The sequence below is a fragment of the Macaca mulatta genome, chromosome 5 (assembly GCF_049350105.2).
Source record: "Macaca mulatta isolate MMU2019108-1 chromosome 5, T2T-MMU8v2.0, whole genome shotgun sequence".
NCBI lineage: Eukaryota > Metazoa > Chordata > Mammalia > Primates > Cercopithecidae > Macaca > Macaca mulatta.
The window spans coordinates 63,444,352-63,467,823 of NC_133410.1; the positions used below are offsets into that span (position 1 = coordinate 63,444,352).

The window sequence follows — 23,472 nt, forward strand, 5'->3', positions numbered from 1 at the left end:
GAGTGAGGCTACTTGTGGTGTCAGCCTATGTGCTGATAAATCCTCATTAGCAGTCCACTCTTCTCTGCCTCATTCTCAATCCTGGGAGGATGATCATACAAACTCTTACATGTGGGTTTCCTTACCTGTGAGATTTTTGTTGGCTTCTGCTGATGAAATAGGTGGAGGAGAGAGGTAGGGGTACTATTTGGTATACAAGATATAAAATGGTACAACTGTATAGGTTCCTTGCCATGAATGGAGCTTAGCTTCTAAGAAATCAGAGAACTAAGAACTAGGCAGAGAAGCGTTGACTGCTAATGAGGAGTAGTAGTCACACCTGGCAGTAGTCACATCTTTGAAAGTAGTTTCAAGTGGAGGTAAACACTCCAGTTGGACTATCTGGGAAAATTCTTTCTGAGTCAATTCTAAGAATTCAGTGAGATTCCAGGCTCTGAATCCTTAATCATGTAACTCTTAGGAGACTATTAATTGTGTAACTATTAGGAGCTTAACTTAGCTCCATTCATGGCAAGGGATCTACACAGTTGGACCATATTTTATCTTTTATACCAAATATAAAAGATTTATACCTCTCCCTTCCACCTGTTTCATCAGCAGAACCCAACCAAAACCCCCAGGTAAGAAAACCCACATGTAAGAGTTTGTATGGTTATCCTCCCAGGATTGAGAACTAGGCAGAGAAGAGTGGACTACAAATGAGGAGCAGTAGTCGCATCTTTGCACAGTGGGTCTTATTGGGTGGAATTTCCTTCATTGTCCCAACTCTTCTTCAGGCTCTGGGCTCCTTATTTGTTCCCTTTGCTTCATCAAACATAGGCCCATGACCAGCTGTACTGGGAGACCCTGAATGTCTCAATATCCCTGTATTTTTTTTTTTAAATCCTGTCCACTCTCTTTAAATACACCCTTTATTAATTTTTTCCCATAAATATTAATTTTTTCTCCGTTTCCTTCTGGGAACCTGTGTAATCAACTCTTGGTAGGTGATAAAATATAGGATAGAGTGATAGTCATAATGATAGCAATAGGTGCATATTACTGCTCGAATACTTTATTTATTTGGTGTGCCGGTTAGATCAGGGTTGGTTCCATCAAAGTCATTGCAGTTTATTTCTTCTAAGATATCAGAGCAGTTTGGAAAATATCATTTATTGCATCTTCAACCAAAAATGGCAAAGAGTTTTTGCCAAAAACTTTTAGAGGCTGTGCTGCTTAATGTAGTTTGGTTGGAAGTCGTAACTTGGACAGTGGCATTGAGCGATATGGTGTGAGGAGGGTTGGTGAGAATTTCAGTAGTATTTTCAGTAGGTGCTGTGGGGATTGCTGCTGATGTGGAGGTGGCAGGCTCTGGTGTTGAAGAGATAGGTACTGTTGAGGAGGTGACCGTCATTGTGAGTTTTGTGGAAGTGCTGGTGGTTGCTGTTTTGGTAGGGGGATTTGTGATGATTGTTGTATCTGTAGTGGTGATATTTATTTGGGGCTCAGGGTTAGAGATAGGAAGGTAAACAGCAAGGAAAAAAGGAATAGGAGGAAATGGGGATTTTAATACCCTAATAGGTCCTACATAGTAAGGTCTTAGTGGGAAATGTAGGTTTGGATAACCCTGAAAGAGTCGAGGTTGCCTAATAGGTTCCAATGGAAAGAGTTGAGATAGAATGACTGCTTGGCTAAATCGAGAAAAAGAAGATGGTGGAACTCGCCCTGGGACAAAGGGAAGAAAAAGTGGTGAATTAAGCCTTGAGCCATAGGGAGGTGGGGGACTTGGTAGAACCCATCTTGGCCTGTAGGGTAGAGGTGGTGGCAGCTGGCCAGGCAGATATGGTCTTCTGGGGAATCTTTGACTCTCACTGGGCTGTGGAGATAAAAACAAAGGCAAAAACAGTTTCTAAATTTGATCATTTAAAGTTCAAACATTAGGATACACTATGTATTAGTATGTATACTATGTATACATTAGGATATACTAAGCCATAAGTCATATATTTCACGGAGAAAATAGTTAGAAAAAATAAGGAATAGAAAATTTCTTGTTTATTCTGGATGCCTGTGCAATCAAAGAGAAGTAGAATAGTATTAAATCAGAAAAAACAAAAAAAAGTGGTAAGCTTGCTATCTGACCTGTAGGTTTTAGGGAGGAACCAAATCACCTTGATTGTGTATAAGAAAAGACCACCTTTGAACGTAGTTTCAAGTGGAGGTAAATACCCAGGTTGACTATCTGGGAAAATTCTTTCTTACTTCATTCTAAGAATTCAGTGAGATTCCAGACTCTGAACTGTTAATTGTATAACTATTATATGCAACACTTCTTTCTAGGGACAAAGAGAAACAGATTTAAGACACTGCTTATGTGAGTCTGAAATCCAGTGGAAGATATGACCCTCAAATAACAATACAAGGCAATATAACAAAAAGCCTATGGAGCCAGTATAGTATGTTGGTTAAAATGAAGACACTGGAGTCTGATTGCTGGAGCCTCCTAGAACCAGTCTTTCCATTGTTGCATGCTAACTGGGGGACTTGCTTATGGTTATCTCTGCCTGTTTCCTCATTCCTCAACTGGTTCTAGAAATAGTTCTTAACCATTTATAGTGGTAGATAGGATTATATATAATCTATGAAAAGTGCTTAGACAGAGTAAGGTAGAGTAAGGGCTCAATATAATTTTGAGTGATTTTGTACTCTATTAATAACAAACACAGCTTGTAGATGGTAGCAATTCAAGAAATAATTGATTAATACTGTAAACAATTATAGTGATTTAGAGGAAAATTTTAATTTTTATCAAAGAGAGAGGACCAATTGCCATGTAGAGAAGATAGCATTTGAAATGAGGATAAAATAACAGAGTGGAAAGGAGGAGGAAGAAGCCAAATTAGAATAATATCATAAACAAATGAACAAGGTCAAGAAAATATAGGTTCTATTCTAGCAACCATCAGAAGACCAGTTTGCCTGAAACAAAAGCTTTAGGAAGGTGCAAGACTCTAGTCATTCTCCAACATTCAACTCCTTCCTGTGTCTCTGCCACACTGCCTTTAGAAACATCAAACTTTTGGATCAACTCCATGCAAACTACCTTCCATAGTCGTACTTCCATGGTGATGAACATTGTTGGATGAATGTCACAATCTCTAATGGTAGCAACACTGGAGATCTATAGTGTCTGTGTTTGTCTGGCGCATCAGCACTGCTAAATCATTTCCTCCCATTTTTCCCAAAAGGCTATCTTCTCAGCATCTATACCTCACTTCTACTTTTCTTGCTCCCCACCTACACCCATCAGAAGATGATCTTGCCTTCTATTTTACATAATTTAGGCCATCACACATGAGAACTTCTTCCCTTTCCTGCCCTACACCTATAAAACTCACAAATATCTTGCTGTTCTCTCTTCCTAAGACCAGTCTCTTCACCTGTGTTTTATATCTACATCTTCTCCATCCCTAGGGTCTTTCTTCTCTTTTATTCTTGTAAAATAAACCTTTTTCTAGTCCCTGTCTGTATTCTTTCAGCCTATAATATTGATTGATATCTCATGTATTAAAAAATCTCATTCTTAACCTAGGGTACCCCTGAAGATTTCTTTACTAGCTTATCTCTCTCCATTCCTAGCCAGATAGTGAGGAAAGCTGGTTTAGATTTTCTATTTCCACTTCTCAATTTCCCTTTCATCCTGGTTACTGTCCCCATCACACAACTGAATGTCTTACAAACATCACTGACGACTCAAAAATTCCAAGTCATTTCAGAGGGAGCCATACTGATGTCTTGGTCACACGATCAATTCCTCTTGTATCTACATTTGCCTCTTATATGTACATCTACAAGTCTTAGTTATCACCCTTTATTCTTGTGACATAAAGATAAACACATTTATTTGGGTTCTTTCTGGGCTATTGATCCATGGACTTCCAAACCACAGGCTATCCAGTATCTTAGGCCTTATGGCCAGAAGAAGAAAAATAAGCCAGGTTTGTAAAATTCTCTTTCTCTTTGTAACTTGAACTAGGAAATATTGAGATATCCTAATTAGAAGTAGGAACTAAAATGTGAATATCGTGACATGAGAGGAGCCAGACAGAGGTTGGAGCATTAATAAGGGCCACGTGCAAACTAAGCTATAAGGACACATGACTGTGAGTAGAGAGAGCACATCTGAGGGAGGGAACAGTACAGAAAGAAGCAGGGATGCCATGAGAAGCAGAGATCAGTTTTTAGGACTGCTTGCTTTTGCTGTGCCAGTTCTACTTTATATTTATTCTTGCATTGACTTCCTTATTTAAGGAAGGAAGAAAACATTTACTGAGAACCTGGCCGGGCATGTTTCCTTCCTTTAAGGAAAAAGGAAGTCAGTGCAAGAATAAATATAAATTAGAACTGGCGCAGCAAACTAAGGCAGCCCTAAAAATGCAAGAATAAATATTGTGAGTGGAACCCTGTTCTTTGCAAGCAAACACGAAAGCCTGTTCCACCATCCAATCTCATCTTTTGCCACTTCTTTCTCCTCACTCTGGCCATGTAGAACTAGTACTAGTTATTTTAACATAACAAGCTCTTTCTGGTAGTCCCTGTGCCTTCGTAAAAGCAATTCCTGTAGCTGAGAATGTTTCACTCCTGCCCTAATTTCCATTCACTTGGCAATCTCTTCCTTCAAAACGTTTAAGTGGCTTCACTCCCCTCCCCCAATACTTTGATATGAAAACTAAAAGAATTGTACAGAAAATATCTTTACACAATATAAAATCAGCCAAAATTTTACTTTTGTAAAGCTTCTATTGGAGACAAAAGCAAACTTCATCACTTTCTTTTCACAGTGATAGTAATTATTTGTTTTCATATTTTTCCCCACTTTTAGGCCATGTGCTGTTTTACTGCTGTTGAAGGAATAAGTTGTATCTTCTTTAGCTTTGTGTCTTTAGTATCTTAGTCAGTGCTTGGCATCTTTGTGAATAATAAAGGGTATGAGGAATTGGAGGGGAGCTAGGTGTCTTTATTCTTTTTGTTGCTTCAGCACTTCTATTATAATACTTACAGTCACTTATAATATTGTATAGTGTAGTAATTATTAACTTCTTCAAACAATGTCTCTGTATTATTTATCATTCTGTCTCCAGCTTCTGGCACCTTGGAGGTTCTCAGTACATTTTATTTTTTTTTAAACCGGGTCTTGCTCTGCTACCCAGGCTGGAGTGCAGTGGTGTGATCTCAGCTCACTTCAACTTCTTTCCCCCAGGCTCAGGCAATCCTCCCACCTCAGCCTCCAAATTGCTGTGACCATGGGAGTGTGCCACCATATCCAGCTATTTTGTTTTGTATTTTCTGTGGATATGGGGCCTCACTATGTTGCCCAGGCTGGTCTCAAGCTCCCGAGCTTAAGCAATCCACCTGCCTTGGCCTCTCAAAAGTGCTGGGGTTGAAAGTGTGAGCCACCATGCCCGGCCAGGTTCTTAGTAGATGTTTTTGAATAGATGAATGTGGACTCAAATAAAATTGAGATATTAAGTCATGACTGCTCACATTAATGAAGACATAAGTGCCAAGAGGAAATAAATTAATTAAGTTTTAATCCTTTTGAGTTTGAAAAGTCATGGAAGTTTGTAGATGCAGATTGAAATATCAGAACTGGAGAAATCGATTTGGAAAGCACTATCGGGTCAAAGCAATAAGTAAGAAAGTAATGAAGAAATGGCTGAAGACAGAAACTTGGACATCAATAAGAGAAAGCTGAGCAGGTAGTGAAGGAAAATCAGAGACAGGAGGAAACCCAGATGGTACAGTACCCTGGAAATTAAGTTCAAAGTGAGCTTTGATGAGCTGCTCTCTGGACCCTAAGCAGAGGTGGGGAGAAATCATGTGAAAAATTACACCTTACAGCAAATAGCTGACCCCTAACCTCCATTCTTATTATTTTTATCTTTTCCTATTCTCTTAACACAATTTTTTCACTAGCTAGTTTCCCTCGTCCACTGGCCAATGGTGGTGAACTTTATAACCCTAGGCAAATGATGAAAATACCTTCTTAAGGAGTCTACATTTGGGGCCGATTACCTCCACAAATGATAAGCTTATTTGAAACAGAATACAGAACTGGCTATTTTGAGTTTCATTTTTCTTATTGTTAAGGGGGGATAATAATAATAATTGTCACACTGGATTTCTGGAGAGATTAAACAGGGTACTTTTATAATATACTTCTTGGCATATGTTAAACACTCCATAAATGGAAGTGGTAACTTTAATATTATTATTATGCAGCCCACCTATATTTAAATTTGATTGTATTCTCTCTGTAGTTTTAACATTTGATGGTTTTAAGTAATCAAAAATGATTTAATGATGTGTGAGTTCCATGAGGGCAGATATTTTTAAATTTATTATTTATTTGTCAAACATTTAAGGAGCTTAGATGCAATTTTGTTATATAGATACATTGGAGTTAAGGCACGGGGAGGTCGAAGCAGGGTCTTGTAGGTAGGGATAAGGACTTTGTGCCCTTGACTTCTAAGTGTTATGGAAAATCATTAGAAGGTTTTGAACAAAGGAATGATATGGCAATATTTACCTTGCAAAAGCATCTTTCTGGTTGTTGTGTGGAGAATAAACTACAGGGACAATAGTGAAAGCAGGGAGTTCAGTTATTATTGCAACAGGTAGGAAGTGATCGTTGCTTGGCCTAGAATGGTAGCAGGAGGGTGGTGAGAAAGGGTAAGATTTAGATGATGGTTTGAAGGCAGAGTGGGCAATATTTGCTGAAGGAGTGGATCTGGGAAGTGATAGAGTCAAGGATGATTTCAAGTTTTTTTGACTTGAGCAACTGGATTTGTGCCAATAGATGGAGAAAGGGTAAGAGGATGGTGTCCTGGGACACTGACATTTAGAGATCAGGAAGAGGAGATGTGTCTGGAGGAGACCAACAAGGAGTCGTCATTGAAGTAGGAGAAAAATCAGGAGAGTGGAGTTGAGGAAAAATTCCCTTTAAGTAGTAAACTGATCATGTCAAATACAATTTAGACATAATTATCGTGGAGACTGCAAACTGACCCTTACACATGGTCATTTGGAGTACAATTTGACAAATGTGGTTTCATCGAAATGATGTGGGCAAAGTCTATTTGGAGTTGGCTTAAGACAGAACAGGAGAGAAAGTGAAGATGCGCAGAGGCAACTTTTTCAAATGGACCATGATGGGAGCCATAAGATCAGTGGAGAATGAAAACAAACATATAGATGATATTACCTCATATTTATGTGTTAGTAGGAACAATCAATAGAGAGAAGGAAAAACTGCTGATGTAGGATGTTTAGATTTAGAGTAGATAATTGCAGGATAATTGGAGGAATCTCCTTGCATAGGGGAGAGGATGGGACCTACTGTACAAGTTGAGGGGTTGGTCTTAGAATACACTGGGGTGATTTTAGTTCATCCCAGATAATAGAAGAAAAGGCAGAAGATAGGCAAATAGATCAAGGCAAGTTAAAATTTTGTTTCTCCATTCACAAGTTATGTGAATTTGGGTAAGTTACGTAACCTCTCGTTACTTTCCTCATCTTTAAAAGAGAGAAAGTAACAGTATCTTCCACATGATGTTCTTTAGAAAAAATAATTAAAATGACAAATAATTTAGCACAGTATTTTTGCATGCACATAGTTTCAATGAAACATAAATATTTTTTTGAAAACTCATGAATAATGTTGGGTTAGTTTTATGATTATTTTGTAAATGAAGTATCAGGTTTTTACATGCCATTTTGACTTGTTCACTGTCTCTGTAGACTGGGAGTTAGCAAACTAAGGCTGTGGGCCAAATGTAGTTTGCCTGTTTTGGTAAATAAAGTTTTACTGGAACATAGCCATGCCCATTCGTTTATTGTAGCTGCTTTCAAGCTACCTCAGCCAAGTTGACCACTTATCACAGGCCCTCAAAAGCCTAGAATATTTGTTATCTGGCCCTTTTCAGAAAAAGTTTGTCAGTTCCTGCTCTGGCTATTGTTATCAATCTGTCCTGTATCCTCTGACAGTCATATACCCCTTGAAGTTACAGGTCATGTTTATTGGTGTTTGTACCCTTCTTACACTATAGGTGACATTAAGTAAATATTTATGGATGCCATTCAGATATTTTAGAAGTTTCATTTTTTTCCTCCAAATCATTATGGATGATGGAAAGTAAGAGTGTGTGGGAAGAGACGGCATCTTTCTGAGGTCTTGTACTGACTTCATGTACTAAAGTTTTCCATGTCACTCAGAGTAAAACTAAGGCTCTGCAAAACCCCATGAGACCTGATGCAGCCTCACCCTCCTCTAACTCTCTAGTCTCACTTCCTGCTCCTAATACTTCCCACCTCACTCTCTACCAGCCATGCTAGCCTCCTTATTCTTCACACTAGGCAAGTGTACCCTACTCCAGACTTTGGAACTTCCTGTTTCCTCTGCTTGCATGATTGGCTTTTTCACCTCTTTCAGGTCTTTAATCAAATGCCATTTTCCACTGGGCAACCCTATCTAAAATCACATCCTTGTTCTACCCCCTACTAAAATTCCTTCTTCCCAAATTTTCTGCATCACATAGTCAGTTATTTTGTTTATGGCTTGTCTTCCCCAAGTAGAATATAAGCTCCATGAGATTAGAAACTTTTTGTCTGTTTTGTTCACTGCTGTTTATCCAGCATCTGGAATAGTGCCTGGTAAATAATAAGTGCTCAATAAGTATTTTGGGTTGAACAAATTACCCATATTTGGTGATAAGCAGAAATTTCTCTCACTTGGTTTCAGAATGCCATTTCCTTCCTTGCACATGGCAAAGAGCATAAGGCTTTCCCATGACAACATTTGAGCATTTATACAAACCCATAAGAAGTCCTCAGCCTTTCTCTGTTTGATTCCTCAGTTGACCAGGGCCTCGCTACTCAAAATGTTATTTGCTGACCAGCAGGTCAGCATCAGTATCACCTGGGGGCTTGTTAGAAATGTAGACTTATGGGGCTCAGGCAGACCTACTGGATCAGAGTCTGCAGTTCTACAAAATCCCTAGATGATTTGTGTTCCTGATAGAGTTTCTAGAGTTTGTAGAGTTTTGAGAACTACTGGCTGTCTTCGGTTATTTGATATCTGCTTATCATTGGTTTAGTTCAGGCTAAAGGTTTTGCTTCGCTTTTGGTAATTATTTTATCATAGCCCTTTCTGTAAAGTATTTTATTTATGTTCCCTTTTTAAGCTTATTTTACTTTTTTAAAACTTCCATCTCCTATCCTTACAGATTAGAAACTGCCAGACTGACAGCTTAACCAGAGCAGCTTAGTGGACAGATTGTGCAGCAAACAAAACTTCTCTATGTTAGGGATGGCAGGTATTGGCAAAAATGCTGTCCTTATTCATCTTGTGAACATGGCAGATGTCCTTGTAAATCAAGAGATACGTTACCTTTGAACTTACACTTGATCTATTATCCATCCCTGTGTCATGCTTCATATAGCCTATCCAATGGCGTGAATGAACAGGTACGACTCTGAAACCTAGTTGTTATTACTTGGCATCAACTACACAAAGGTCCATTCACTCGTTGTGTCATTCCCCTAATACTTACTGAGGGTTTATCTCATGTTCAGCTCTGTGCTATGTAAAGGAGCATCCCAAATAGAACGTGGGTTTTTGTGAGGTTTGGGGGTAAAACTGTGCTCCAGAGTACATTGTAAATATATAAATATGAACTGTTATTTTTAATTTAAATTCTGGATAGTCCCTATCTCAAAAGAGATAATCTCTGATATATTGAAAGTTTTAGATGCTAAGTACAATAAAGTTTCTTTATTTAGACTAACGCCTAAGACTGTAGTTAAGATTTACCAACTTTTCATGAGACAATGAATATAGCAAGACATTTTTGCTAGAGTGACATTAAAATTATGTCTTGTGGTCTTGTTTTCTTATATCCAATAGTATTTAATTCTAACATGAGAACATTTATGTATTAAACTCATTTTTTTTAGGACATGGAATCCTCTGCTTCTTATATAAATGGGATTCTATACTCTTTCAAGGTAGAAAAGAATTTAAGCTGCATTTGTCTTGCAATTCAGGCTTCTGGAATAAAAATATGCCATTAATTCATATGAATCCTCAAAATGGATGCTTTATGTAGGGTTCCTCAGAAGTTGTCTATCCTCAGTATGAAACAGAAGGCTCTAGATAGAGAAACAGAGACAGCATTTCCTCTATTATTGTCTCTGAAAAGTATTCTAGTCAACAACCTCTCTTTCATTTCCCCCAACTTTCTCAAGTTTACTTAATCATGGCTCTTTCTTTACCTTCTAATTTATTATATAAAGTCTGAATTAGTATTTATTAATGTTAGCAGAGAAGTCATATTTGTCATATTTGGGGAATTCTACCAAAAAAGTGGTATTCCAGAGTAATAAATTTGATAATTAATTGTAATTATTGACTTACATTTTTTCATATGATGGATTAAGTTGAATTTACCTTGAAAGCTCTCTTTATATATTTCATGCAATTATAACATAAGAGCTTGAGAAGCAAATTTCAAGAAAATTCACTCAAGGGGTCTCAGACTTCAGCAGGAGTAAGAGTATCCTAGAATGCAGGTTTCCAGGCCCCAAGATCAGCTATTCTTTTTTTCTCAGGTCTGGGATAAGTTCTGGAAATGTTCATTCTTAATAAATGGATCAGGTGTTTCTGATATAGGTATCTCATGGAGTATAAAACTCTTCTATTTCAACCTCAGAAATATAATTTTTATATAAATGTTATTACATATCACTATATGCTTCAGAACAATACAAATGTCATTAAATGTCACTAAAGAGACTTATACAAATATCATTAAATATCAAAAAATGTTTCAGAACAATAATGCTACTTTATTTGTGTCATTGCTAGGGTCTATTGACATGTATTTATTCACTAGTTTCTCTTAGGTAGGTACTATACTATGAAAAGAAGACCTAATCTGTGAAGATCCCAATTTGGAATTCGACTTTGGTATTTCTGTGTTAACCACCACTAGGCCCAACACACAGTGGATTATCAGTAATTACTAAGAAATGAGACAAATAGGGCTCTTTCTCTCCTCTCAAGCCCACCCAACCCCAGCATATGCTAGGAAAATTTGTCTTACTCTGAAATTCATATTATGCTATGATGTTTTTGGCTATGGCACTTATCACTTGTTACTTCGCATTATGTATTTTCGGATCTCCTATAGAGCTTTAACAAATGCTTTTCAAATGTTTGAATTAGTGTAAGTGCTTCTTCAGTGAATGATTTCTTTTTCTATTTTTATTTTTTTCCCAAGTGAGTAACACTTTAATTTCCAGTCAGTTAAAGGAATATTTTAGTCATAACGAATATATTTTCAGGCATCAGAAAGGCTTTCTGATTTTAGTTTTTACAAATATTTTCAATAAAAAACTATTGTACAATCAGCAATCCTTGCATTGATATACCATGTTGTCTTTTAAGAAAATTTATCATGAAGCTCCAACTGTATACTTTCTTATTTCCTACAGCTTTAAAACATTTAGTAAGCTTATATTATATTTTTCTGACAATTTGATGGTAGTCCTTTTGAAAAAGAAATAAAAAGGAACAGATGTTTTTAGATAAGAGCTAGCTCTCCTAGATATGACCTGCCCTGTGTCCTCTTTCTGCAGTCCACTGTCCCTTCACGCTTAGCAACCAATGACTAGATGGTTACTCGTAAATGAGAAAGGAAAAGGAAAGTAAGAACAAGTCCATAATGATCCACAGCTTGACACTGCATTTTTATACACAGGACAAAATTGTTGGTATCAAAACTTTCTTTGAAGTCATGATTAACAAGAAATACGAAAAGTAAATTTAGAATTGAGGGAACTTACTGTGAAACATGAAATAAGAGCCAACAGGCCCAAGAGGAAATTTAATTTCATTCTTTAAAGTTGCTCCTAAAAACAGACCAAAGATTATCCACAGTTAGCCAAATCAATCAACAGTGTTTTTCAGAATAAAAAATTTTAAAGCATTTTAATGCTTGTTATGTAAAATGATGAAGAAAGACCAACATAACCTTTAAAGATGTGCTTGATATTTTGGGGAAAGGAAGCAGCATAGATGCACAGCAATACTGTCATGTTTGTGATTTTTAAAAATAAAAATGGCACTACTTTATTTTATGAAAGGTAATTTTCAGATAATTATTGAAAGTACATTTTAAAATTAAAGCATTTTTGGAAATTCCTTGTTGCCTTTAGTGGTGACTAACTTGGAACATAACTAATTAGGGTATACTTTTAGTGCGTTTACTTAAAATTAATCAAAACTTACAGATTTCTATAGATTTGTGACCTAAATATTGTCAATGTGACAGGACTGTTGTGAAAAACAACTTCTTAATGGAATTATTGTGTTATTACTACTATATCTGTCTGAAGCAAAAGAAATTGTGTAATGTGTATTTTTCCTTTAACATCACTCTACTGAAGTATAATTACTTTCATATGATTTTTTCCAAGTTATTCCAAAAGTTAATTATTGTCTATCAGTGTGTGAATTAGAAAAAAGAGGTTTTTGTCCTAATTTATTTATAATTTTCAACAATATTTAATAAGTACATGGCACCCTGGGTTCTGGGAAGGCAAAATTCAAGCACATTGGCTGACAGATTGTTCTGGGGTCCATGTGGTATCTGTCATTTGTATTAGTCTTGAAAGTGACATAAGACAGATTGATAGATCCTATAGTTGTATGTGCATGTGTCTACCCCCTTAAAATAGCTTTTTTTCTAATATATTTTCATATTAGAAAGCAGTTTAGCAGTACATAAGAAACATAACTCAAAGAAGAACAGAAATGCAAATCTATCTTATACACCTTTTTAAGACTCTTCTACTCAGGATTGACTTTAGAGACCATAAAATATAGCAGTGGAAAAAGTCAATAGATTGTGAAATTGGATGTAAATTGTGCAACTAATCAATGTGAATGTTCTTGACACTTTTTCAGGAATTTTAAGGAATTTTACCACTGACAATGATTTTTTTTGTTAAACACATCTGAGATTTTTAGGTAACATGGCTATTTCCATCAAAAGTCATGAGGATGATATTCTTGAGAATATGAACAAAAGCTAGAATTTCAAAGTGAAAATTCTTACATTCATATTTCCATATACCTACCTTGGTAGAAGATTCTTCTTTGGAACAAATTACTGCTTAATCTTACTCTTGCCAGATACTCAATTTAGGTAGCCACAATTTAAAAGTCCAAGAAGAGAAAGAACTTTGATGGAAAAGCCTTTCTTCTTAAATACCTCTGTCTTGATTTTTATTGGAGTTAAGAGAAAGGTTGAGAGAGGGCAAAGTTCTGTATTGATATTCTTTACTGAAACAAAGAAATGATAGTTGCAGTTGCCAGTTTGGCAGCTTCATCTACAGAACTGTGATCCAATCACTGCTCTAGCAGGCCCTGGGGCAGCACACAGAATGCTGGAGTACAGTGGTTTTCAAACTTGACTGCACATCACAACTATCTGGGGAGTTTTAAAAAAAATTCCAGTTCTCAGACCTTACCCCGGAACAATTTATCAAAAGTTATGGGGCAGGAAGACAGGCAAAATAATTTAATTTTGTTTTAAAAATTTTATTAATTTTATTTATTTTTTTTCTTCCAACTTTTATTTTAGGTTCGGGGTATCTGTGTAGGCTTGTTACATGAGCAATTTGTGTGTTGCTGGGGTTAGTTGTACAAATTATTTCATCACCCAGGTAGTGAGCACAGTACTCAATAGGTAGTTTTTTGATCCTCATCCTCCTCCCGCTCTACACCATCAAGTAGGCCCTGGTGTCTATTGTTCCCTTCTGTGTGTTCCTGTGTACTCAATGTTTAGCTCTCATTTATAAATTAGAACTTGCAGTATTTGGTTTTTTGTCCTTGAATTCATTTGCTTAGGATAATGGCTTCCACTTGCATGCATGTTGCTGCAAAGGAACACAAGAATTAAAAAACTCCCCAAGTTATTGCAAAGTGAAGCTTTGTTTGGGAACCACTGCTGTTAAATGCTATAGATACTGAAGTTTTAATGTGTCTATACATATGTATCAGAACTGACATATATATGTGTGTGTGTGTATATATATATATAAATAAAGAGTTGGTTTATTTGAGAAGAAGCTTATCTGGGAAGAAGGAATTTAAAGAATGGAAAAAGTAGGCAGTTGAAATAAATTCTTTGTTTTAATTTTGAAAATAACAGGAGATATCTAGTGGTGGGAGATAATTAGGAAATAGAATCCTTCTAGTTTCTTATTTTCAATTTCATATTTCTTTCCCAGATGTATAGTTTTGTTTAAAGATACTGTACACATGCATTTGAGCTACTAAAAATGTTAAGTATATAGAAATTACTTAATGCATTTTTCTGAAGTTAATAATGAATATCTGGACTGCTTAACAGATAATAAATTCTCCAATATATGTTACATTCTGTAAGTATGTGGTATTCTCCCATTATCTAAACCAGATGGATAAATACAATGTACACTAGTCTACCAAAGATGGGAGGTATGGGAACATTACACAATCTATTTTACATTTATGGCAAAAGGATGTAGTAAATTACACAATTTTATGTATAAGATGAAGGCAGGTACTGAGAAATTTACTCATATGAAATGAAATCTATTCAGTTGAGAGGAAATTACCATATGCTAGAAGAGGTTATGCTTTATTTTCTAATAGCCATAATTTTGTTGAATCCTTACCATGTCCTAGACTGTGTGCTAATCACTTTATGTAGATTAGCTGTCATGCTCACAACCCCTTGCAATGTATGTTATTATTATATTACTGATTAGATAATAAATTAGAGAGGAGTCACATAACTTGCTCAAATTCACTAAAATAGCTGAGAGGGGAATTGACCTTAAATTTGCCATATTTGAGAGCTTGAGTTTTTCCCCTAATTATGCTACTTTGTCTTTCAAATCCAATTATTTGAACCACTGAAGTAATTAATATATTTTTAGTAGTAGCACTCATTGACGCTTGAATGCAACTCATCAGTAGTACATGAAATCTATTTAGGGAGAAGTAAACCGAATTTAGATGATGGATAGAGCAGAACAGAAGTAAATATCAGATTCCATTATATGTAAGTACTTTTCAGGATATATTATATGGTTATACATGTGGATGTACTAGGTTATTATGTAAAATATATGTTTTCTGTCAGCTGCAGCCAATAAAATGTAAGAGTCTTTCGTTTTAGGGTAGTTTAGCGATTATGTGTAGCATTCAAGTCAGGTAGCCTAAGATGAAATGTCAACTTTCCTCCTATTAACTGCGTTTTATATGACCAGCTATTTAATCCAATTATGTCTCAACACTGTCATTTACAAAATAAGATAGTAATCCTTCTACTTCTTGATATTGTTCTGGGGATTAAATAAATAGGACATAGAAAATTGTGACCCATGTTATTAGTAAGTGTTAGCTTTTCAGTGGGAATGTCTCTCTTCCATCATGCAATTTTTAAAATATTCTGGGTGTGATGAATCTCTAGTAAAGGGGTAAAGCATATTCAAATTTAAAAGGTGACTTAAAAGCTTTTGGTAGTGAATGGGGAATTAAGTTGGAATTGGTCTTAAACTACCTAGTTTTCTTTGCCTCTGTCTTTGTCGATGACAAGTTGACAATTAGAACTCTTGTCTCGTTTGTTAGTAAGCTGATTATAGACAGTTTTGTTTCTGTACCCTTCTATGACTCAGGAAATCCTTTAAGTTAATATCTAATGCTTCCTGAATTGTTACCTTCTCTAGTAACATGCTTATTTTGTGAAAAAGATGAACAACTTCTTTTTCTGCTTGGTGTTGTAAATTGTTTTGATGCCCAGTATATTTTCAGCCAAGTGTTTTAAGAACAAGGTGTGATTTGTTGTTGTAATGAATCACTGGATATGAAGGACTTAAGAATGAACATTATCAAAATTAAAATAATTTCTGCATGACTCATAGTCAACAAAGGATTAGTTTCCAAAGCAGGTGGAATCACATTTCTTTTCAAAATAAAAACTGTTATTCAAGAGAAATTTTAATTAACACCTGGCTTTAAAAGATCTTGACTAGATATTTTCTAGAACAATATTTAAAGCAACAATTGCCTTTTGTTAAGAAAATTCAAGTTCCTGGTGTAGTCTCACTGCTGTTGGTGAATAAAATTACTTATCATGACATCTTTCTGATCAAGAAACTGTTTTCACAGCAAAAGAATGTGATTATGAGCTCACGCATATGAAGTTCACTCTTCTTACCACATAGCCCATCACAGAGAATCATCTGGTCTAATAAAACAGTACAATGGCCTACTGAAGACTTTATGATACCAGTTGAGAGTATATACCTTCCAAGAATAGGTTCTATTTTATAGGATGCAGTACATGCTTTCAATCAGTGACCGACAAATGCGTCCAGCTCTCCTAGGGCCAGAATTCACGGGAACAGAAATTAAGGCTCTTATTATTACAACTAATAGCCCACTCACAGAATCTTTGCTTTCTGTCTTTGTAACTTTGAGTTATGCTAGTTTGGAGGTATTGGCTCATAAGAGAGGAATTAGGACATTTTGATCTCCTCATGTCACTGAACAAAAATAAGCTAGAGTTACTCTACTGGTTAGCAGGATTGTTCCTGATTACCAAGGGGGAAATTGGGTTGCTACTAAAAAAGAGGAACACAGAGGACTGTCTGGATTTCACAAGATTCTCTGCAGCACTATTTAGTATATTCATGTCCAAAAGTGAAAATTAAGGGGAAACTACTACAACCAAGAAAATGTATGACCACTGAGGATTCAGATACTTCAGGAATGAAGGTTTGAGTCAAGCCTTTAGGAAAGAAACCTTGGTCATTGTTGAACTCTGTTGTTTTTTCCTACACGTACAAAAGCAGCCTCATTAAATCCTCTCAGAGATTCCAGGACCAACATTCCAGCATTCCTCCCTACTGGACTAGGTCTTAGACAAAAAGGACCATTCCTGTACGCATAGAGAGACCAGCACAAGCCAAGAAGTTCTACTTTTTCATAGGTTTGCTTTTCATACTGTGAGACCTCTCCTGCAAGCTTCTAAATTTCAATAATTTCAAACATTACCCTTCTTTCCTCAACCCTAGGAGTCTTAGCTTCTTTCTGTAGTTGCTACCTCCATGAGGTACCTCCAGTGTTCTCATTTTGCCTTCTCAGTTACCCAGTTAACAATTCTTGCTGCCTAGTTAATGATACTTGATATTAAATTCTTTTAAAAATAACTGGCATTATTGCTGCCTTCTGACAGCACCATAACTGATGCAGTGACTGATGGCTGCAACACCCACTAGGCTCCACTAGTAGCAATAGCCTTGGGCTCAGGATGATGTCCAAACTCACTAGACTAAAGATTCATCATATACCAAGTTTATTAGCATTTACTTAGAAAGTATACAGAACAGGTAATAATACAGCACACTTGACAAATACCTTGCTGGAAAATTGGTAAACTTTAGGCACAGTTTCCTATGTCCCAGCCATTCTGAACCTGGGATGTATATGGTCATGAGTAACAAGTTTGAGTGTGGTTGGAAAACCTTGGTTCAGAGAAACTTTAATGATACATTGATTGCATGGAAATCTGATGTATTTGATGAGTCATTACTGGCTGTGCTAGAGGCTCAGAGTAGAGGGATATTTCTGTGGGAATACTATGGCCAGTCTAAACTACAGCAATATGCCCCTTGTAAATGTGATCTCTTCTGTTACTCCCTCAAAGTCAGAGTGCTGAAAACAAAAGCTAAAATTTCATAGTTGGCAATATTTCTCCTTCACCTCCTTAGATAACACATGTTCCTTTGAGGCCAATTCCATTCAGTTCTACACTCTGACGTATGCTTATGTGATCACCTATTCTCATTTAATTTGCTAGTTATATTGCTATTTGCTTGAAGTCAGGCTGGGTGACTTAAATTTTCTTTTCTTTCAACTTTCACTTTGGGTTCATGGGGGTACATATGCAAGTTTGTTACCTAGTTATATTGGATAATGCTGAGGGTGGAGTGTGAATGATCCCAGCATCCAGGTACTAAGCATAGTACCCAATAGGTAGACTTTCAGCCCTCATCTCCTCTCACTCCCTCTCCCCTCTAATAGTTCCCAGTGTCTGTTGTTCCCATTTTTATGTGCGCTGTACTCAAATTAACTCCCACTTAAAAGTGAGAACGTGCAATATTTGGTTTTCTGTTCCTGTGTTAATTTGCTTAGGATGATGGCCTGCAGTTGCATCTATGTTACGCAAAGGACATATTTTTATTTTTTTATGGCTGTGTAGTATTCCATGGTTTATATGTAGCACATTTTCCTTATCCGATCCACTGTTGATGCACAGTTAAGTTGATTCTATGTCTTTGCTATTGTGAATTGTGCTACAATGAACATACCAGGTGCATGTGTTTCTGGTAGAATGATTTATTTTCCTGTGGGTATATACATAGTCATGATAGTTCTGTTGTTAGCTCTTTGAGGAATCACCACACTGCTTTCCACAATGGTTGAAATAATTTACTCTCCCACCAACAGTGTATAAGTGTTTCTGTTTCTCTGAAACCTCATCAGCATCTGTTATTTTTTGACTTTTTAATAAAAGTCATTCTTACTGGTGTGAAATAGTGTCTCATTGTGGTTTTGACTTGCATTTCTCTGATGATGAGTGATGTGGAACATTTTTTCATATGATTTTTGGTCACTTGCATGTCTTCTTTTGAGAAGTATATGTTCATGTCTTTTGCCTATTTTTTTTTTGATGAGGTTATTTGTTTTTCTTGCTCAATTGTTTGAGTTCCTCATAGATTTTGGATATTAAATATTTGTCAGATGTGTAGTTTGAGAATATTTTCTCCTATTCTATAGGTTGTTCATTTACTTTGTTGTTAGTTTCTGTTGCTGTGCAGAGGCTCTTTAGATTAATTAGGTCCCACTTGTCAACTTTTGTTTTTGTTGCAATTGGTTTTAAGGACTTAGTCATAAATTCTTTGCCAAGGCAAATGTCCAGAATGATATTTCCTAGACTTTTAAAAATAGAATTCTTATAGTTTTAGTATTTATTCTTAAAATTTAAGTCTTTAATCTATCTCAAGTTAATATTTGTATATGGTGAAAGGTAGGGGTCCAGTTTCATTCTTCTTCACGTGGCTAGCCAGTTATAGCAGCATCATTTATTGATTAGGGACTCCCTTCCTTGTTGCTGGCTTTTGATGACTTTGTCAAAGATCAGATGGTTGTAGGTGTGTGGCTTTATTTCTGGGTTCTCCATTCTGTTCTATTGGTCTATGTGTCTGTTTCCACTGGCTGTCCCATCCAACCCCTAGCTTCTCTCATCTTGCATCTTGTAACCTCAGTGACTTTTCTCTATTTCAGCTACTCACTGCCGCAGTCACACATTGGATTGCTATTACACTAATATATCCTGTTTCTAAATCGCTCATTTACACATCTCACTCCAGAATGACAACTGCCTCTCCTTCCAGTTTACAAGTTTAACTGTTCCCACTGGAAACAGCAGTTGATTGACCTAATGACTCTCTCTCCATCCATCAGCTCTCTTTAACCTTTCTCTCTTTATTCAGCATAGGGTCAATAGTAGATTACTAAAATGACATTCTTTCTCATCCCTAAATAGGTATTAAAATTTTTATTATTATGAATAACAGTTAAGAAATACATTGAACAACATGTCCCAGTGTGCATAAAGGTGAATGTATTTGTCAGAACAAGGGGTATGAAGTACAATGCACTCTGTTGTTCCATTGCAATCTATTAATCTCATTCCATCCAATTCCATCTAATCCTATATTATTTAATTTCATTCAATTATATTTCATCGAAACTATTTCTTATCTGGGGTGGAGAATAAATTCCCTGCTATGGCTTCATTTGGCCATATTGATTCCAAGCCATTTCAGCTAGCTCTTTGATCTCATAAGCAGAGGGAGTGTTTCAGCAACTTGTTTCTTTTCTTATCTGCCATCCTGCAAACTTAAGAATTTCTGTTAGTTATGGTTTCTTTAACTCTTCAGGACACTGTGTTAGTCAGGGTTCTCTAGAGGGACAGAACTAATGGAATATATATATATAAATAAAATATGTATATATATTAAGTATTAACTCACAGGATCACAAGGTCCCATAATAGGCCATCTGCAGGCTTGTGAACTACTTGTGAATCCTTGTGAATTACTCATCAGGGCCCAGTGTACTTAGCTGACATGTGGTGATGAGATGAGAGGAATGGGTATACATGATGTCTTCTTTATATTGTTATTTCATCCTGATTCAAAGTATTACTTAATTTTATTTTTTGAGATGGAGTTTCATTCTTGTTGCCCAGGCTAGAGGGCAATGGTGGGGTCTCGGCTCACTGCAACCTCCACTTCCCAGATTCAAGTGATTCTCCTGCCTCAGCCTCCCAAGTAGCTGGGATTACAGGTGCTCGCCACCATGCCTGGCTAGTTTTTGTATTTTTAGTAGAGATGGGGTTTCACCATGTTGGTCAGGCTGGTCTTGAACTCCTGACCTCATGTGATCTGCCTGCCTCAGCCTCCCAAAGTGCCAGGATTACAGGCGTGAGCCACCACGGCCATCCCATAGTTTTATTTTTATTTGCAGAATATCTGAGTCTCTAATTTGCATATTTATAAAGATAAGGGATCTATGTTTTTGCTCTTGGACTGTTCACAATGTAGAGGAGATGGAGTATATAAAATGTGATATTGCAGTAAGTGGCAGAAATGTGTAGACTCTCTGGACAGCATGCCAGACTAGGAAGAATTAATGATCAATTTGAGGGTAGGGATTCTATCTGATTAACTTTATACACAAAATTGACTATAAAGTTCTGATGTGTAGCAAATACTAATTGAATGAAGGATTAGAATGGACTTAAAAAAATTGTTTAGCAGTTTTTATAAAGGGACTTGGAAAAGAAGCAGAGAGATTTTGGTGCAGGAGCTGTGTTAGCCAAACACTGTAAGATGAATTGAGTTTTGATTAAGGAGCTTTCTTGTGGGGGAAAAATTTGGGGCAATGTATGTGCTTACAAGGAGATGGGGGAAGTGCTACATCTGGTGGTTAAAATGGCTGCAAGTAATGAGATGGTGCTTGTAGATGTTTGTGTATGTGCATATTAAATTAAGAAAAAAATAAAGATCCAAACATAAGTATAGTACCTAGAGACAACATTTGGGAGAGAAACAAAGGTTCTGCATGACCTTCAAACTCACAGTTTCAAACATTCAACCCTCTGCCACCCTATTTGTATTTTTTTGGCTCACTTTAATAATTCACCCCTTCCAATAAACCTGCTATCTATTGACCTTTCCAGCTAATCTTTGTTTCCTGTCCTTCTCTCATGCTAGTCAGAGGCAGAGAGTGCTTCAGGCATATACTTGCCTTATTTTAAAAAGAGTCAGCTCTCATTGTGGTATTTACACACAACCTATGTGAAACTTGTGATGCATTCCAAGGGAAATGCAGACACTTAGAATTATGCATTATTTTTTAAATATTTTTTTTCCCAGATGGATATAGATTGGTATTCCTTGTATCTGCTCTTGTTGGTGATATTATAGTTTTAATTAAATACATTTTTCATGAATTTCAAGAAACCTTTGAGAAATAGGTTTGTTTAAAGATGTAATGATAATCACATATTTCTTTCTCTGCATTCACGAAAACTGTTAAAGCAAAAATGTGGGTAATTTCAGCATTTGCCAGTCAAATAACATCAAGGTGAAATTGAGTTGATAAGGGTTTTTCACAGGGTTGACAGAAAAAACATAACCCTCTCCCCACTGATATTCTCTAACCTCCAGGAGAGCAACATTTTAGTTTGATCACTTATTTATCCCAGGTAACTACCACAGTTCATAACACATGGAGGTCAGTAAATAATGTTAAACAAATTAAGAAAGCATTGAGGTGGAGGCTTTCTGAGCTCTGGATGCATTTGTTAAGACCCTCTCATCATGAGAGAACAATTCTGAGAAAGAGGATATAATTAAAATGTATTACTCACATTTCTTTAAGAGGCCATCAGGGCTAATCTTGTGTCTTACACTTCTTCATCTTTTTCCTCTAAGATTCCATGTCTCTAAGATCATCCACCTATATCCAGACCGTCATCCTTGGAGGGCTGTATAATCTCTTTTTTTCCCCCATACACAAACATCAACTCTGCTCTCTTGAACCCATGAAAATTCATCAGCAGGATCCTCTATTTTCTCAGTTTCTTCTCTGTGTGTTTGCAGTAATGTGTGGCAAAACTGAAAACTTGTCTGTGTCCCAAGTACACTGCATCTACTGCAGTACTTGGTAGAGGTAGTTGTATTTTCTCCATACTCTGTCCCACAGGGCTTGGAAGCAAATGTATAGATCACTTATCTTTATAAATATGCATATTAGAGGCTCAAGAATTTTGCAAATAAAAATAAAATTACACTTTGAATCAGGGTGAAATAACAATTATCGGGGGAACCCGCCCCCAATATTTCAACGTAGGTTCTTTCTATTTTCCATAAGTGTTGGCTGGCTGAGGAATAAAGAGAAAGAGTACAAAGGGAAGAATTTTACAGCTGGGCCTCCGGGGGTGACATCACATATTGGTAGGGCTGTGATGCCCACCTGAGCCGCAAAACCAGTAAGTTTTCATTAAGGATTTCAAAAGGGGAGGGAGTGTAAGAACAGGGAGTAGGTCACAAAGATCACATGCTTCAAAGGGCAAAAAGGAGAACAAAGATCACAAGGCAAAGGGCAAAAGTAAAGATCACAAAGCAAAGGGCAAACCCAGAATTATTGATAAGAGTCTATGTTCAGCAGTGCACGTATTGTCTTGATAAACATCTTAAACAACAGAAAACAGGGTTTGAGAGCAGAGAACCGGTCTGACCTCAAATTTACCAGGGTAGGATTTTTTCCCCACCCAAATAAGCCTGAGGGTACTGCAGGAGACCAGGGTGTATTTCAGTCCTTATCTCAACCACATAAGACAGACACTCCCAGAGTGGTCACTTATAGACCTCCCCCAAGGAATTCATTCCTTCCCCAGGGTATTAATTATTAATATTCCTTGCTAGGAAAAGAATTTAGTGATGTCTTCCCTACTTGCACGTCCATTTATAAGCTCTCTGCAAGAGGAAAAATATGGCTCTATTTTGCCCGACCCGGCAGGCAGTCAGACCTTATGGTTGTCTTCCCTTGTTCCCTAAAATTTCTGTTCTTTTTCAAGGTGCACTGATTTTGTACTGTTCAAACACACATGTTTTACAATCAATGTGTACAGTTAACACAATTATAGTGGTCCTGAGGTGACATACATCCTCAGCTTACAAAGATAACAGGATTAAGAGATTAAAGTAAGACAGGCATAAGAAATTATAAGAGTATTATTTGGG

At 36.6% G+C, this 23,472-nt stretch overlaps 1 protein-coding gene across 1 annotated transcript; it reads right to left on the reverse strand.

The window, feature by feature from the left end:
- Positions 1–1,034: 1,034 nt before the first annotated feature.
- On the reverse strand, positions 1,035–13,329 carry OPRPN (opiorphin prepropeptide). Its single transcript, XM_015138577.3, has 3 exons — positions 13,180–13,329; positions 11,884–11,949; positions 1,035–1,855 (listed from the first exon to the last, which is right to left on the reverse strand). The coding sequence occupies exons 2-3, from the start codon at positions 11,932–11,934 to the stop codon at positions 1,163–1,165; spliced, it is 744 nt and encodes a 247-aa protein (XP_014994063.1). The 5' UTR covers positions 11,935–11,949; positions 13,180–13,329; the 3' UTR covers positions 1,035–1,162.
- Positions 13,330–23,472: the final 10,143 nt, after the last annotated feature.